At 36.7% G+C, this 16,325-nt stretch overlaps 2 protein-coding genes across 3 annotated transcripts; one reads left to right on the forward strand and one right to left on the reverse strand.

Annotated features, from left to right (window-relative positions):
* The first annotated feature begins 434 nt into the window (after window positions 1-434).
* Window positions 435-12,266, forward strand: LOC105280097 (vascular endothelial growth factor receptor 1). 2 transcript variants are annotated; one of them, XM_026975330.1, is made up of 22 exons: window positions 435-627; window positions 3,277-3,407; window positions 3,678-3,867; window positions 3,988-4,136; window positions 4,320-4,461; window positions 4,597-4,733; window positions 4,911-5,085; window positions 5,369-5,489; window positions 5,677-5,852; window positions 5,933-6,099; window positions 6,216-6,354; window positions 6,545-6,700; window positions 6,885-7,088; window positions 7,416-7,558; window positions 7,635-7,800; window positions 7,883-7,983; window positions 8,110-8,260; window positions 8,354-8,581; window positions 8,756-8,924; window positions 9,460-9,733; window positions 9,978-10,415; window positions 10,677-12,266. In XM_026975330.1, exons 1-22 carry the CDS (start codon window positions 561-563, stop codon window positions 11,316-11,318), a joined length of 4,266 nt encoding a protein of 1,421 aa, XP_026831131.1. In that variant the 5' UTR covers window positions 435-560; the 3' UTR covers window positions 11,319-12,266. The 2 variants fall into 2 exon arrangements, with proteins under 2 accessions (XP_026831131.1, XP_026831132.1); XM_026975331.1 differs by having other exon boundaries at window positions 9,493-9,733.
* LOC105280096 lies at window positions 11,678-16,299 on the reverse strand. Its single transcript, XM_011340322.3, has 10 exons — window positions 16,045-16,299; window positions 15,668-15,838; window positions 15,314-15,569; window positions 14,953-15,057; window positions 14,676-14,860; window positions 14,304-14,531; window positions 14,109-14,174; window positions 13,655-13,799; window positions 13,399-13,576; window positions 11,678-13,307 (listed from the first exon to the last, which is right to left on the reverse strand). The coding sequence occupies exons 1-10, from the start codon at window positions 16,126-16,128 to the stop codon at window positions 13,178-13,180; spliced, it is 1,548 nt and encodes a 515-aa protein (XP_011338624.1). The 5' UTR covers window positions 16,129-16,299; the 3' UTR covers window positions 11,678-13,177.
* Window positions 16,300-16,325: the final 26 nt, after the last annotated feature.

The following is a 16,325-nucleotide window of genomic DNA, read 5'->3' on the forward strand; positions in this document are numbered from 1 at the left end:
CTTGATTGAAACATACATTTCCATATATAGAAGAAGTCCACTTCAGTGCGAACATTACGTAAATTTTGGCTTCTAATCTTATCCGAAAACGGATGCGTTGTCACTTAAGTCCGTGTCAAGTGCAAATTGTCCTCACGTAATCGTATGAATCTTCGATAGTGTGATACAAGTAAATCTTCCCAGAACCAACGGAAGTATCCTATCAAATTTGTGCTTGCTCGCGATAAAGGCAAGATGTGAAATTGCCGGCCGGCGTTTGCGATTGCAAGATTCTTAAGCGGAATCGATGTGACATTAGGTGTTCTCCTTGCAGCAGAAGGCGGATGATGCCGAGAGATGACGTCGTCCACGATAAGTTGTGCTCGAACGGGGAATCGAGACCGGGTGGGGCCTGCTCGTTGAGTCGCGTCTGTATGGTGGCTCAGTGTGAAAGTGACTGTAGAACCGAGTGCACAGTAAAATTGGGTCCCGAGGTCCGTCTTGGTACGCGCACGCTCTGGCAATGTTCGCTATAAGATACTGCTGTGCAAAAAGGTGAAAATCCGCACACTGGACGAGAAATGGAAATGTTGCTGCTGCGGCATGCGCTGTTACTGGTGCTCGTCGTCGTCTTCGCGCTCTGTCAAGGTAATCAACGTGGCCTGACGACGTACGTGTGTACGTGCGTGAAAATCTTTTACTGAAGCGTAATACAATCACGTGGTCGTCATTGAGTCACATTTATTGGTGTCGTGGTCGGATTTTGTACCTCTCATACTTGGTATCTCATGCAGCGTATTCAGCGAATACCGATTCGCAGTCTCGAATAACATCGCTGATTATTGACTCCTGAAATCTCGTCGAGAACGTTGAACATTTGATTGACGTTTAAGTGAGCGTTCATTAGGACTTGAGCGCGTTAAATGGCATAAGTTATAATCATCCAATATCTAGAAAACCAAAGATTTTTCAAGGAATGATGATGTAAAATCCTACCAGCTTCTAATTATGTTCCAAGAATGATAACGTATCATATAAAAAATATACATACATTTATATATAAAAAAACATACGTGCCATAGTTGGTCTTTTGAAATCAAGAGAGGCACGTAATTCGATATCCAAAATTTTTGGGGAAATTCCGTGTTTTCGTCAACCTGTTGTTATCATTGCGTACATAACAGTCAAATTTGAGTTGTTTCGCAACTTAAATTTGATGAAAAGATTCGACAGCGATAAATGCTGCAGATGATTAAAATATTTAACAACACTGTTTTTATAAATGATTTTGTAAAATCATTCAATTATTTTTGTCATGTTTTGGAGCAGATAAATATTGGAACGCGTGATCGAAGTGAATACCATGTGAATCATACATCTTGACTCAATGACTGGTAAAACTCTCTTACCTGTATTAAACCCACAAGGCTCTTTCATTAATGTAGTCATTAAACGCACATATAAAAAAATATGATAATCTTTTAATATCTATCATATTCTAGTGAAGTTATCATAACGTATCAATAGTGGCCTTTTATTATTATACCAATAAGGCGATGCTTTGTAGTCTTTCAACTTATTCTATAATATATTACCCGTAAAAATATATAATACTCTTTACTTAAAAAAAAAGTAAAAGCTCCGAAGTATCATTTAAAATTGAAATCACGTTTATCATGTATCGAAATATACATTCAGACTTGTATAGTTTTTCTTCTGTGATTCCTTGAATCTTTCAAGTATGAAAATATATTCTCATAAAAAATATACAAAGCATTAATTCACTGGTCGATACACAGAAGAATGTGACGGACATTCTTAATTGTATCTGAAATTCAATAAATTGTTGACCAATTTGATCAATCAGCGTAACGACCACTTCTTATTGATATAAGATATATTCACGATTAAGATGATGATACAGTTAACATATGTTTCTTTCGGTTCAAATAAGAATGTATCTCGATAGAAAGAATAGACTTCATAGGTACACCCAGTATTTATCGCGCGTACTTCTCACCATTTATCTATCTCAGCGGTACACCAATTATGAAATTTCGTTGAACCCAGACTCATAGGACGTTCTAATAAGTGGCGATAATTTTATTAGGTCGTCTAGTGATATGATCAATCAATAAATGACGCTACAAGGTCGCAATACAGTGGCCAAAGGCATTCCATAAAAATTATGATGGACTGAGAGAGTAGAGTCATCTCTAAAATGCATCGTGTAAAAAAAGCGTTGATGATATTGCTTACGAGTCACGCTTGGTTGCATTAGTCATTACATACGCGCAATAAGTATCGCGATCGCAATGACGACGGATGCAAAATAACGCAACAGAAAATGTGCACTATTGAAGATATAATATGGTAACACTTGTGATATTATCATCTCATTACCTACACATACTCTCATCTTAGATTCTTCCTTTAGCAGAGAAATTTTTTTTATTTGCAGAACGTGAGTAAAAAAAGCGAAATACAATTATTCAATAAATCTTAATTATAAATTTATAAATATTTTCATCTGTCATCATTTCTTGCAATATGTAAATTTATCTTCAAACATGATATAGCGCTTTGTTAATGTCTCAAATACTATGATGCTTTCAGCGCAGTAAGAAATTCTATGCAAAGTTGTGTGATCGACCGTATCATATTTGTACATGTGACAGTGCAAAGATTATGCGAACACGTACATTTACAAACTTTCCGGCATGAACCGACATATATCACACATTCAGCTCTTTTTGTTGCAAATTATTACGTAGTTAGGAATAACCCGTATGTTTGTAAATCCCGGTTGCGTTCTCGCGTTGCTCATGGAGAACGCAAACACACGAGTTAACTGATAATAGCCAGCATTATCAGGAGAGGAAAAAAGGACTTCCTTCCTAGCCACGGTCACATTTGCGCAGGAACAGACTAACGGAGCACACGTGCGCTCTTTTGTACAGAAGAGTAACGAGGAAAGCTAGATAAAGCCAATCATCCGCAGGACATTGCGGCTAATACGCCGACGTCTCTTCGAAGCTGTTAACCATGTTTTCCCGCCTTGCATTTAACAACAATTGCGTCGTTGCGACAGAAAAGCATTTTTCCCATTATTATCGCGAGATGAATCGCGAAACTAAAACTAGCTGCGAATTAATGAATTCTATTTAAAAAGTTTAGGAGCAAAGAACATTGCTGTTTGCATTGTAAAACGGAAATTGCTCCTATAACAAATTAATTGGGGATCATTTACTGAGGAAACATACTTGAATTACCCGAGCAAATCTTTTTATTTTCCAGTATCGCAGAGTAAACCTACCATTTCGCCAATTCAAGAAGAAATTTTGTTAAATGAGGGAGATCCCTTAGAGATTACGTGCACTGGTTCTAACCCGATCAAATTTATTTATCCAGATGTTAAAGAAGACGAGGTATATATGTGCTACCATTACACAAATGTATTAAGACAGATTTTGATATTATTTATTGATTGTTCTATTATAATTATATCTCATGTTACGTTTTTTAAATGACAAAGTATCTTACTCTTACGCTAGAGCATATTAATAATCTCACAAAAATTAAATTATTTCTACTTTAGTTACATCTAAAAGTTAGTCGAGGGGTTAAATAATATTCCTGCTTTGACATCTCAGGCAAATCTGCAATTTATATATTAAATCTTGCGTTACGTCCATCAGGTGAACACTTCAGCCGCGCAAACAAGAGAAAGATCAAGTAATGGCGTTCACACGAACATTTTGCAACGTCCTCGCACCGTTTTTGGCGACACAGGCTGGTACGGTTGTACCGATGAACAACACGAGATCAACATTATTCCAAATGCCTATAACGATCCGGAGGTGAATTGGATATACGTTTATGTGAAATGTAAGACTGAGTCGTATCCTCCTCGCGAGCTAACAAATGAGAGACATTCTCATCTTCTCGCACAGTATCTTCTCACTCGCTGTATAATATACATATTCGCATTCTGTCAATCTGTTACAGCTGACACAAACTTTTTCGTGAAAGCAGACACATACGCCCACTTAAATGCAATTGCCGGCGACGATACTATCATACCATGTGCGGTTACGTCGCCAAACCTGTTGCCCGTGTTGTCCAATAATAACGCGGGAGACTTTGACGATGAGACGGTAATTAATTAACAAGATCGCGATTCTGAAATAAAATCAGATGCACCTACGACCTATTTGCTATCTGAATTCTGTTTCAAAAGCCTAATTCAAAAAAATTGAGCTTATTTATCGCAAGAAGTGATAAATGCTGATCACAAAAGTTTTGCAAACTTCTCAAAGAGTTAAATATCTGATGCGCAGGAGATGAGGCAGAGGGCATCATTTGACCCGAGAAGCGGTTTCACAATTAGGAACCTCACGGTGAAAGACAGCGACTGGTACAAATGCAAAATAAATAAGGATGACAAGGAGCAGGAGGTCAATTACGTGTTGTCCGTGCATCGTAAGTACGACCGGCGCCGGATGTTAATTTACGTCCACATGTAGAGCATTCAAGAGCAAGTTCGCCCGAAATTTCGCGGCAAGATGCCATCGGCGCGTTAATCGTTTACTGAGAACCGAATCGTTCTTTACGCAGTGAAGAAGGAGCTGTCTGAGCCGAAAATTCACGACGAGACCCTGCTGCACGTGACACGCGGACAGAATCTCACGGTGGAGTGCACCGTCGAAGTGGACGTAGCTATACGATACGTGTTCGAGTGGAAAATACCAAAGGTATACCAGATCGTCTCAGTTTTATAGCGAGAAATGGACAACGTAATCGGAATGGACGAGGTTGCACGCTTCGATTAGAAGCGCGTGGTTTTGTACGCGCGATAAAAGCCTTCCTACGTAGGCTCGCATCGCTTGATTATTCACCATGCATGCGTGCACGCGACGTTTTATTTGCAGAACAACAGCAGAAGAAACGTTCAGCAATTTAGGAAGAAACTGGACGAGAATAATGTCATGGTTACGAGCCAATTGACGGTGTTTGACGTAACGTACGAAGACGCGGGCGAGTACGAGTGCATCATTAGGTCGATTCACAGCAGCAAGAAGACGAAGAAGAACATCATCATACATAGTTAGTCTCATCGAATAGAAGCGAAAGAGCATTGACATTTTGTTCACTCCCTCTTGTTATCGTGCTTGTGAAAAGAGAACGCGTTTTTTTTAATTATATATATCGATATTATATTATATATTTTCGAATAATCGATCTTTTATGTACGCGAAATGTAAATTTAAATACTATAATATGTGCAAAATGTACGATGAATGTGCTAAGAAAGAGAAAAATGCGGAATTGTCTGTACAAATCTCTTTTTGCTTTTATATATTTTAATGTATACCCTTTAAAATTTTAGATCCTGAAAACAGATACATTAAGCTTACGTCTCAACATGAGAATTACTATGAAAAAGGAAATGGCGATAATGTACAGTGGGTTGTTTACATTAATGCATATCCCAAACCTGAGTTGCGATGGTAAGCTCTTACAATGCATCAAAATATTCATGTTTAATAATCAGAAAGTTATAATTTTTTATGCAGTTTATTTATTAAAGCACACACGTTTAAACGTTTGCACAACGCTGCCTATTATCCTCCATTAAATAATTAATAAATAATACGTTAACAAGTCTTCAAACGTATTATACTTGTTTTATTGCAGGCTCAAACCGAACCGCGAGGAAATTGTCGAGAGTCAAAAATATTCCATGAACACGACAGCTACGGGTACTATCCTGAAGATAAGATCGTTGAACGTGCTAGACATGGGAAATTATACTCTCGAAGCTAAAAACGAATACATAACGGAGAAAATGAATTTTACTTTGGATATCATAGGTATTAAATCATTATTAAGAGTCCATCCGCTTAGGATTAAAATTAATGTCAAAAGTCTTATGGTACGTTACTGTTTTCAGCTAAACCGGTCTCGATGTTGTGGGGTATTAAAGCTTACTACGAGCCTAACAAAACCGCGGAATTTTCTTGTGAGGTAATAGCTTTCCCGCAACCGGAAATAACGTGGAGTTTCTTGAAGTGTCCGAATTATCCGTCATTCGAGAATTCAACGATTACAAACGTCACGGTAAGATGACATTTACAATGTTACGTTCCGATTAGATTAGATTAGAATATTTGCTTATAAGGATTTCTTCGTCTCGTGTAATTCGCAAAACCAAAAAAATTCTATGAATTTAACAGATAGCGACTCATGTACATGACACAAACATTCAAACCACTTCAAGAGCGCAGATACTTATCGACATGTCGGGACATGTAACGTGCAGGGCATGTAATAAACTTGGCTGCGATTCTGTGACTGAGAACGTTCTTGTTTCTGGTAAGAATAGTTGCTATAATTCTATGCTCGTAGTTATTATCATATGTATATATAATCATATGTATGAAAATATGTAAATTGATGTTAAAATTATTAAGTTGTAATATGCAAAAAAGTTCTTGTTGAAAAAATCGAAAATACCAATATCATTTCTATTTTTTTTAAATTTAAATCATTATTAATTTTGTAGATGGGGTAGGTGCTTTTGGTATTTTCGAGCCGAAAGAGCCCGTGACAGAAGGCGATACCATAGAAATGACATGTGCTGCTTCTATTTACAACTATACAGATGAAATTACATGGGTAAACTATGGTAACAAAAGTTACATACCAATAGAGAGAACAGGTAATTAATTACGATTACAATAGTGTTATATTTTTACATACTACTTTGTAAAACTGTTCAATCAATGGTGTTTTCTGTCCATTTTTTATTTTCATGTTATACATAATATATATACAAAATGTTTAAAATGTTAAAAAAAAAGTTTAATATGAATACTAAATATTAAAATTCTTATCATTTTTAGAAAGATTAGAGATTTTGCAACATAGAACCCCATTCACTTATCGATCAACACTGAAGATTAATCAGGTCCGTAAATCAGATGCTCAAACTTACGCCTGTATTGGAAAAAGCATAACAGTGAATCACGATGATTGTATTGGAGAACAATGCACCTCACAAGAAGCAAATCTTTCTGAATTCGCAGGCTACATATTAATTGTTCACGGTATATAAAATAATTGACGAATACTTGTGTATCTAACAGTAGTAGTAACTGTACAGATTCACTTAATTTTTATACTCAGGGTTTAATTAATGTTTTTAAGAAAAATGATATAAGGGTTTTATCCAAATACTTATTTAGAAATTCAGTCCAAATATACAATGTTCTGAATTGAAAAATAAAAATACGTTGCATCCACATACGCTACTTCATATACTTCATTTATTATAAAAACGTATTTGATATACTTAAAAGTGAAATTTATTTACGCTAACCGGATGTATCATAATCGATATACAAAATTAGTTTTTCATATATTTATGACTATAGATCCGATGGCACCACGTTTTATCGAAACTAATATGAACAAGACGAAAGAAAGGATTATCGAGGAAGACGCGGAAGGTCCTAAGACGATGATTTTGCGATGTCTCGTGGAAGGAATGCCGAAACCGACAGTTACTTGGTACAAGGTAGGTGCAATTAATTTATATCTTTAATGTATTAAATTAAACGCGACGTATACATCTTATATTATTCAATTTCCAGGACAATGTACCGTTAAAGAAAACCGACCAGTACTTGTTCAAGTACGATTCACAGGAACTTAATATAAAATATCTACATGTACACGATAGTGGGAAGTACTCATGTCGTGCTAGTAACCGAGTGGGCATTGCCGAAAATTATCAGCAAATAACAGTAACAAATGGATGTAAGTTTTACAGAAGATTTATCATATCTTTAAAGCAATATATTGATATGAACATATTGAAAAAACCCTAAAATCATCGCAGGGCAGAAACTTGACTTAATATTGACCGCTTCGATCGTTGTCCTGGCCATCATTCTGGTGATTTTAGCGATTTTCTCCACGATCAAAATTCGTCGTGGAAAGGTACATTGTTATGGTACATTCTTCTTAAATTTTAGTACGCAAGCGTGCGTGAAATGTTCTACAAACGTTGTTATAATGTGTTATGATAAAAGAAAGTCTAATTGAATAAAAATTCAATCGTTACAGAAACTGAAGGAAGATTTGGCGAAAGCGGGTCTTATGCATTTCGAAGAAGGCGCTCTGGAATGCTTGAATCCAGAGTTGACGGTGGATGATCAAGCGGAATTGCTTCCGTATGATAAAAAGTGGGAATTTCCACGGGAACGGTTGACGCTTGGTAAGTTTTACCGTTTTACGTAACGTTTGATAATCTAGACATCAATCCGCAATGTGAGATATACGCAATGGATATTATGAATTTTTTCCTTAGGAAAACAATTGGGCAGCGGTGCGTTTGGCGTGGTGATGAAGGCGGAAGCGCGTGGAATATGCGAAAATGAAACAGTCACCACTGTCGCCGTGAAAATGGTTCGTCGGAGCACTACTGATCCGACCTATGTTCGCGCGCTTGCCAGTGAGCTAAAAATTATGGTGCACCTCGGCAAGCATCTCAACGTCGTCAATCTACTCGGCGCTTGCACAAAAAATATCTTCAAACGTGCGTATCAAATACGAAAATAAAAGTTAGCAGAGAATGTTAATTTAATTAGATGGCCAATGAAATACTATATTTTTCCAAAATATATATAATGTTAACTTTAAGCACTAAAAATAGTATGAAAAGAATTAAGTAATTGTTCAGAAAGCACTAGAATAAAAATTTTTGTTACAGGTGAATTGTTGGTAATTGTCGAATATTGTTGTTTTGGGAATTTACATAATTATCTTCTCAGACATAGAACCGATTTCATCAACCAAATCGATCCCAACACTGGGAAATTTGATTTTTCTATTGGTGCGGATAAGTTGACGAGAACCGTCAGTGTCAGCAGCAATAACAGGTTTGTCTTAATCATGTTTCAAACATTCTGTTATTATATCAATTATCATACGTGTCTTTTAATAAAAAATATATATTATTATTATAATATATATTTTAAATAATAAAAAAATATTTTCTAGCACATTCTTATAAACTAATTGCATCTCAGATCACTACTCACGCTTTCGTAAAATGTAATGTAAACGAATTAAATACAAGCACTTCTTCTTTTACATTAAAAGTGTCTTGCTAAAAGGAACGCCAGTCAATCTAAATTGCAAGAACTGCTTTACATTCTTTCTAGTTTTCCAGTTAAATGAGTTCTTAATAGAAAAATGTCTATACTAACTAACAGATTTTCCACGCTACCATGGTATTTTATTAAAGTTTGCATACAAAACTCCAGGAGCTTTAACTCGAACGGGAGCTCTAACCATGTCCTCTGTTTATGTGAATGTGTCCTGCGTATTAAAAGAAATAACGCAAACAAACTGGTGCATGCAAGGGGCTACGGTTTAACAAGGTTATTCTTTTCTCTTATGCTCATTCGATAGGTTAAAATATGCGGCATTATCGTTTTCTCGCAGTCTTAGTATGAGTTCAGGCACTGACACAGTGCGTTACTGTCCGGGAGTGGACTCGGACTCTCAAGAGATCAGTACGTCGCCAGACGGCTATATTCTTAGTAATAATTCATCCCAACCAGAATGGAGGTCGAATTACCATGGTGATTACAAAGATCAAAATCTCAAGCCTATCTGCACACAAGATTTGTTATCGTGGGCATTCCAGGTGGCACGTGGAATGGAATATCTCAGCCAAAGAAAAGTGAGTTCCTTCGACAAGCAAATAATGAAATTACATAAGTTAACACAATAAATCAATTAATGCGAATGGCATGATTAGTATGCTTATTAATACCTCAAAAACTTGCGTTTTTATGACTTTACAATATTATATTTATTACATCGCATCAACGTACAACGACGTCTATATCGGATATTTGTATTTATAACTTCCAATTGCTCTGCGCAATAAATGTGCCTCTCACACATTGATACACATTATTCAGGTGTTGCACGGTGATCTAGCAGCAAGGAATATTTTGCTCACCGAGAACAACGTAGTGAAAATTTGCGACTTTGGTCTCGCAAAGACCATGTACAAGGACGACAATTACAAAAAGAAAGGCAACGGTCCGCTACCCATTAAATGGATGGCCATCGAATCGATCAGAGATCGAATTTTCTCGACGCAGTCGGACATATGGAGTTTCGGTATAGTACTTTGGGAATTCTTTACCTTAGCTAAAATACCGTATCCCGGCATGGAGGCTGATAAACAGTATCAGAAGCTGATCGAGGGCTACAGAATGGAGAAACCAGAGTATGCTACTTCCGAAGTGCACGACATAATGTTGCACTGCTGGAAGGCTAAACCTACGCTACGTCCAAGCTTCACGGATCTCGCGAAAAACATAGGCGATTTATTAGAAGAGAACGTGAGAATAGTGAGTTTTAATCCATTTTCATTTTATAACGTTACCGCATCACTATATCTGAATTCATTTTTTAATAATGTTAAGAATAAATAATCTCAAATCTCTTTCTTTAAACCAAAGATGTGGATAATAATGCATTCGTTAAATTTTTGGCAACTTAGTTTAAAACAGTTAGAAAGATGTTATTTATTAATCGCTTTTTCTAATTTCTACGAATACTAAACCGCTCGAAGAACGCATGTAACTTGGTACTTTGTATTTCTGTTTCAGCACTATATAAGCCTAAACACACCTTACATGGATATGAACTCGATGAATCTGGGGAATGACTATCTAACGATGATGTCCGCGCCGGATCACGCGACTCTCTCGTCGCCGGGCCACAATTACGTGAACTCGCCGAGTCTTCCGGATTCGGTGTACTTGCCCATGAGTCCCAGTTGTCAGAAAGACGAGTCCGGGATATTTAGTCCCCGACCGCCCGAGAGTCACTTTGAGTTCCCGACACCCGCGTCGGATTCGGAGGACGCCGTCGAGCTGTCGCCGATGTTGAAGAACGAGAAAGAATTCTATCTCGAGCCGATCGACGTTCAGGGGCGAAGGGCAGAATTCGCGCGACAAAGACAAGCGATGCGGAACCAGGCAGTCGACCAACCAGTCGATCGTGATTCCGGTTACTGTAACGCGCCGCGTAATGTTCATTTGATTGACCTGATCGACACTAATGAAAAAATGAAAGCGGATCTTGACAAGACGGACTCGGAGAAGGACATCGCGCCGGCCGTTATCAATACACAGGACAATTATGTGAATATGCCGAAGCAGAAGAATGAATTGAAAAGCATGCCAAACGGCTTCAGCAATCCTAGTTACGTGGTAGTGAGCAATCAGGATAAGGACCAGACAGTTTAACTAGCTTGTTCAGTTTCCATCATATATTCATTGTAAATATCGGATCGTTCCAAGACAAGATTCAGTGCGGGTTTAGTGGTTTAAGTAACTCTGCTTAGGAGTGACTATTGCTACGATGTGTCGTATTATGATCATAATGATACGTATGATGCTTTAATTGTGCCTGTACAATGTCCAGTTTTGGTACTTAGTGAATCGTCTCTCGTGCAATGTGCCATGGCGATCAATAGCGCACTCAAGAATGCATCAGTGAGTTGAATCGACGAATAAACGTCGTAATAGTAAGATAGTTTCTTATCAGATTTTTATGGGTATACAACGATACGCTTATGGATAATGTGCGATGAGTATTTTGTATCTTTATATAGCTTTTCCACGTAATTTATACAACTTTGTATTTTTTACGAATATTACGCGAGTAAATAATATTTTATGGATCGGTACTCCTCGACTTTAAAAGTTTAAAGTTGACATGCAAGTATTAACGTGTCTTATTTGGAAAATGCAAGAATTAGAAAAGTCTAATTCTTTGTTATATACATATTGTAGACAAAAAAACATATAATCAATGTGTATTATACATATAAAATAATACATATATAATATGTATTGTGTTGTATGTATAATACGGTAAGTTACGTGTACGAATAATAATTCGCCTATACAAAAAGTGCAAGCAGTAAATTAGATTATTGTCTTATTAGATCATTGGACTCTAAATACTTAATTAGTTTAATATTGTGGAATATTATACTGTCCCTATATATTATAATAATGTGTCTTGTCATTTTCCGAATATACGATAGATTTAGGAAATTTGGATAAGACAATGCGATATAAATCTTTATTTTATTACTATTTTATTCTCGATACAATTACATCCAATGTTTTATTTCTTCAGATCAATTACTTAACATTTTTACGAAATATACGAACTGTGCGAATTCACAAGTGCAACAGTGCTTAATACCCGATTGTTCACTTTTCACATAACATAAGATACAACCAAAAATTGATGAACACATCAATTTGTACTTAATACTCACATCATTTATTATTTACTTTGTAAGCACGATTGATGGAAATTTTCTCTAATCAGCCATATTTAAAGATAAGGTTTTGTACAAGTGTTAAAAATATAAGATGTCAGATGATAATGTCGTATCTTATTTTTATAAAAACAGAATTAAAGGATAATTATGTCTAAGTGATGCTTTTGAACATAGTTGGCTGTCTAACATAGTTGATTCTTCAAATAGTTATTATAGTTAAAATTTAACTTCTAACGAGCACACTAAACTTAATTAAAATATTATCAAGGAAGGACTTCCTTTCGGTTATACTCGCTTACTCGTACGAAGATTAAGGAGAAGTACCTGATAACGTTAATCATCTGCAGGATATTGTGGTTGATCAAAAATGAAATTTTTCTAAGTCTCTAACACATCAATGTAAAGTCTCTAGCTAATATTATAATTCCTAGCTTAAACTTCCTTAAAAAAATCATAAAATAATATCTCATTATTAACTTTTATTATTTTATTTTGTAGTTATTTTATAAGGCAATTTTCAGAAAGAAAATGTGTGTAGACAGGGAAAATGTGAACAGATTTTCTCAAAAAAAAAATTAAAGTATGCAGTAAAAATATGTGATGTATATCCTTGTAAATGCTAACATAATGCAATTCTTTATAAAAGACATATTATATATAGATAATCAAATTTTATTTCTAATAAAATTATATATAATAAATCTCTGGTATAAAATAATTATGCATAATGCAATATATTATAATGCGTCTCCAATAATAAACTAAAAATGATATTGTTTTGATATGCATAAATCGTGGAAGAAATAATTAAATTATTTGATCTATTTCATCCGTAATCCTGATGGAATACGGTACGTCGTGTATCGTCGTGTTACTACGATAACGACCACGTCGTTTAATAATGTCTTTCATTAAATTCTGCTTGTACGTCATCCATCTGAAACGGAAGTCGGAGTAATGCGTAAGGATTTTTTCTGTGAATCACTAATCAGAAGGAATTCTATGACGCTGCATGCGATTTGTCTTACTTTCGATTCAAGACAAATTCATCGAACAGCTGCTTTTTCGTCGGATACTTCGAGTCCATAAACAACCTCACGCGCCCCCAAATGTTAGCACGATTGTGCTCGAGCAGCCAGTACCGCGGAATGAGGAAGCATCGCACTGGCGTGATTGCCACAATTCTCCGATCAACCATTCTCTCTCCTGATTTGATAAACTTTCATTTAAAATCGCAACGCAAAAATGGAAAACCAGAAATATCTCGACTAATCGATCCCTCACCTAAACCAAAGCACGCGCCTCGGGAGAAGATGCACACCTGCATGAACATAGTGCGAACATCGCTCGGATATCGCAATTCAGACGTAACAGAGGGTTCCCGCATTAACATCGCCGCGATATCAGTGATTTCATGCCACGCTCTAACCTTTGAGTTTACGACATTCATTAATATTTCGGAATTGTCAATCCTAATAAATTGCGCTTAAGAGATCTAGGAATCGTTCTGATTCACTCAAGAGTCGCTTAATTAAAATATTTAAGTGCGAAGTTTCTCTCTTGTGACAAGTCTGATTGGTATGCGGGCATTTCAATAAAATTGGTTGGCTACTTCGATGTCATAAATCTTAAGTGACTTCGTTAAGAAGTCGAACTTCGAGTTGACTTTAAATTGATTTCTTAAGTGGTTTCCTACTTGTAAATACGGACGGTAATGTGACTTAGTGTCGATACTCACGACATCCAGAAGCGTGGTGGTAACGATGCTTAACTGGTCGGCGTCGGTGTGCGTTTCGGCTCGCATCTGCAACAATATAATAACTTTGATAAGAAGAATATTCTCTTTCATCAATATCAAGTTATTGAGATTTATATATCAAGAGGAATATTTATCAAGAGAAATAAGAGAAACGATATTTCATAAAGATCGTACTCGATTGGATTTGTAATTCAGTTCGGGCGACTCGTTAGGTTCCGCGACTTTTTTGGACACCTTTTCTACTTGTTCTTGTGGCCCGAGACATTCGGAATCGTACAACTCGTATTGCATTCCGTGGTAAGATGGACACTCGTGGACGAGCATGTGTTCGATGAGACGGCATTCGCCGCTTAGAACAAAGTGCACATAATTCACCATACCTTTCCCATCGCCTAACAAAACCTTTTGAATTAATGAGTTGCTATTAATATCTCGTTGCTTGTTTTATCGTTAATTCATTCTCAAACCTGACTTGATCTTGACTTTTAAATGCGAAAATGAAGAGTGAGCGAACATTTCATAATGAATAATCGGCCACTCAATTACCTCGTTGGGCTTAAAATCTTTGAGTTTGCTCAGAATGCAACACTCTCGCACCGTCTCTTCGTCCCACAACTTGAAATAATTGAAGTGAACTAACGCGTCGCGCAGAACGTCCCACTTTTTCAGCAACGTGTAACGCAAGATGCTGTCAAAATCATCTTCAGTTATTAGAAGCAAGTCGACCGATGCTAAAAAAATATTCGTAAGGAGACAGAATAAACATTAACGAAAAGTTACATTAATGCAATAATCATCGATTGCGCGATGTGTTTCTACTGACTTTTGGTGACCACCGTTGCCGTTCTCGGTATCGTGTGCAATAATGCGACTTCGCCAAACATGTTGCCTGCCTGCATGATTCCCATATCTACAACTTTCTCGTCACCTAACGAAAAGCGCATCATAAGTTTAAGCTCCTTAGCGTAATTCTTCTGTTAATAATTCTTCGATCTCGAGTCTTAAAAATTCAAGCCATGAAAAAAGAATTTGACAACGGAAGATTCGAAATCGATTAGATGTTCCATGGCGAATAAGAACGCACCATTTAATTTCTGGATTTTTAACAACCTAACAAAGAGATTTTCTAAATATACAGTTTTAGAATCTCATCTCTCTGAGCGATTCGCGGTTATTTTTCTCACCTGTTAATTGGTCGACCGTTACTTTCGATAGTTCAACCTCTCCGTGCGCAATAAAGTAAAGATTTCTCGCCTTGTGGCCCTGGCGAACGATCACCCGACCAGCTGGCAGATATTGATAAACGCATACCGCCGCTAATTGTTCTTTCAACTCCTCCGAATATTTCGGGAATGCACGCAATTTGCGCATGAGATCGTGTATGTAGGCCTTATCAGTAGAAGATCTCTCGGAGGGATTCACTAACAATATCGACCGATCCTTAAATGAGCAATTATTTAATATTTGCGACGACATGCCTTGTAAAATCCTTATTTTTTTCTTTTCCTCAAGCTTTTAACACTATGCGCGTTGAATACCTCTAACGTGAGCAGTTTCTTTTCTGTGGTTTTTTGAAGAGCCATTCTGATATTAATCGTCACGTCGTCGGTGATCTCCTCGACCACCGGTTCCTCCGTTATCCATTCCATGTATTCGAGAACGCGTCGTACCGCTGATCGAAACAGATATCGACCTCTCAACCGATTGGGCTAAGTAAAAATTGAAGGAAACGCAAGTACTCATGTAAGTGTTTACCAAACTTCAATGTTGTAAACTTTTCAAAATTGCAATGAGAAATCGTAAATCTGAATTTTGCAGCGTATAATATTATATTAAATTTCAATCGAATCTGTGCAAAATATTTACTAAAACATTATGATGGCGAAAATTTCTCCTCTCTTTTTTGGTCTCTTACCCTGATTACGAGTAAAGATTTCCTCAATAATGCTTTACCCAACGATTGTCGCAGAGAACTTCTTCTTTTTGTATATAAAGACATTGTCGAAGAAATACACTTTAATCAATTAATTCTCAATACTAAATTTGCTTGTATTAAATGCAAAGGAGGTTGCAAACATACTGAGGTTAATGTTGACGCGTTGTTTGATCGATCGGAGGTATCATATCGCTTAGGTCGAACTATCGCGACAATCGAGATGGCGCGAAAACAATCCGGCAACCGTCCATTAGAAACTG

Source organism: Ooceraea biroi, chromosome 2, assembly GCF_003672135.1.
Source record: "Ooceraea biroi isolate clonal line C1 chromosome 2, Obir_v5.4, whole genome shotgun sequence".
Classification (NCBI taxonomy): domain Eukaryota; kingdom Metazoa; phylum Arthropoda; class Insecta; order Hymenoptera; family Formicidae; genus Ooceraea; species Ooceraea biroi.

Bases quoted from the DNA above. Each gene is read 5' to 3' on its own strand.
- LOC105280097 (XM_026975330.1), top strand. From the start codon at position 561: ATGGAAATGTTGCTGCTGCGGCATGCGCTGTTACTGGTGCTCGTCGTC. The intron at 3,408-3,677 runs GTATATATGTGC...TACGTCCATCAG, and splicing joins CAGATGTTAAAGAAGACGAG to GTGAACACTTCAGCCGCGCA. The intron at 4,462-4,596 runs GTAAGTACGACC...TTCTTTACGCAG, and splicing joins TTACGTGTTGTCCGTGCATC to TGAAGAAGGAGCTGTCTGAG.
- LOC105280096 (XM_011340322.3), bottom strand. From the start codon at position 16,128: ATGTCTTTATATACAAAAAGAAGAAGTTCTCTGCGACAATCGTTGGGT. The intron at 15,058-15,313 runs GTGAGAAAAATA...GCTTTTCGTTAG, and splicing joins AACGGTCGACCAATTAACAG to GTGACGAGAAAGTTGTAGAT. The intron at 14,532-14,675 runs GTAATTGAGTGG...TTAATTCAAAAG, and splicing joins AAGATTTTAAGCCCAACGAG to GTTTTGTTAGGCGATGGGAA.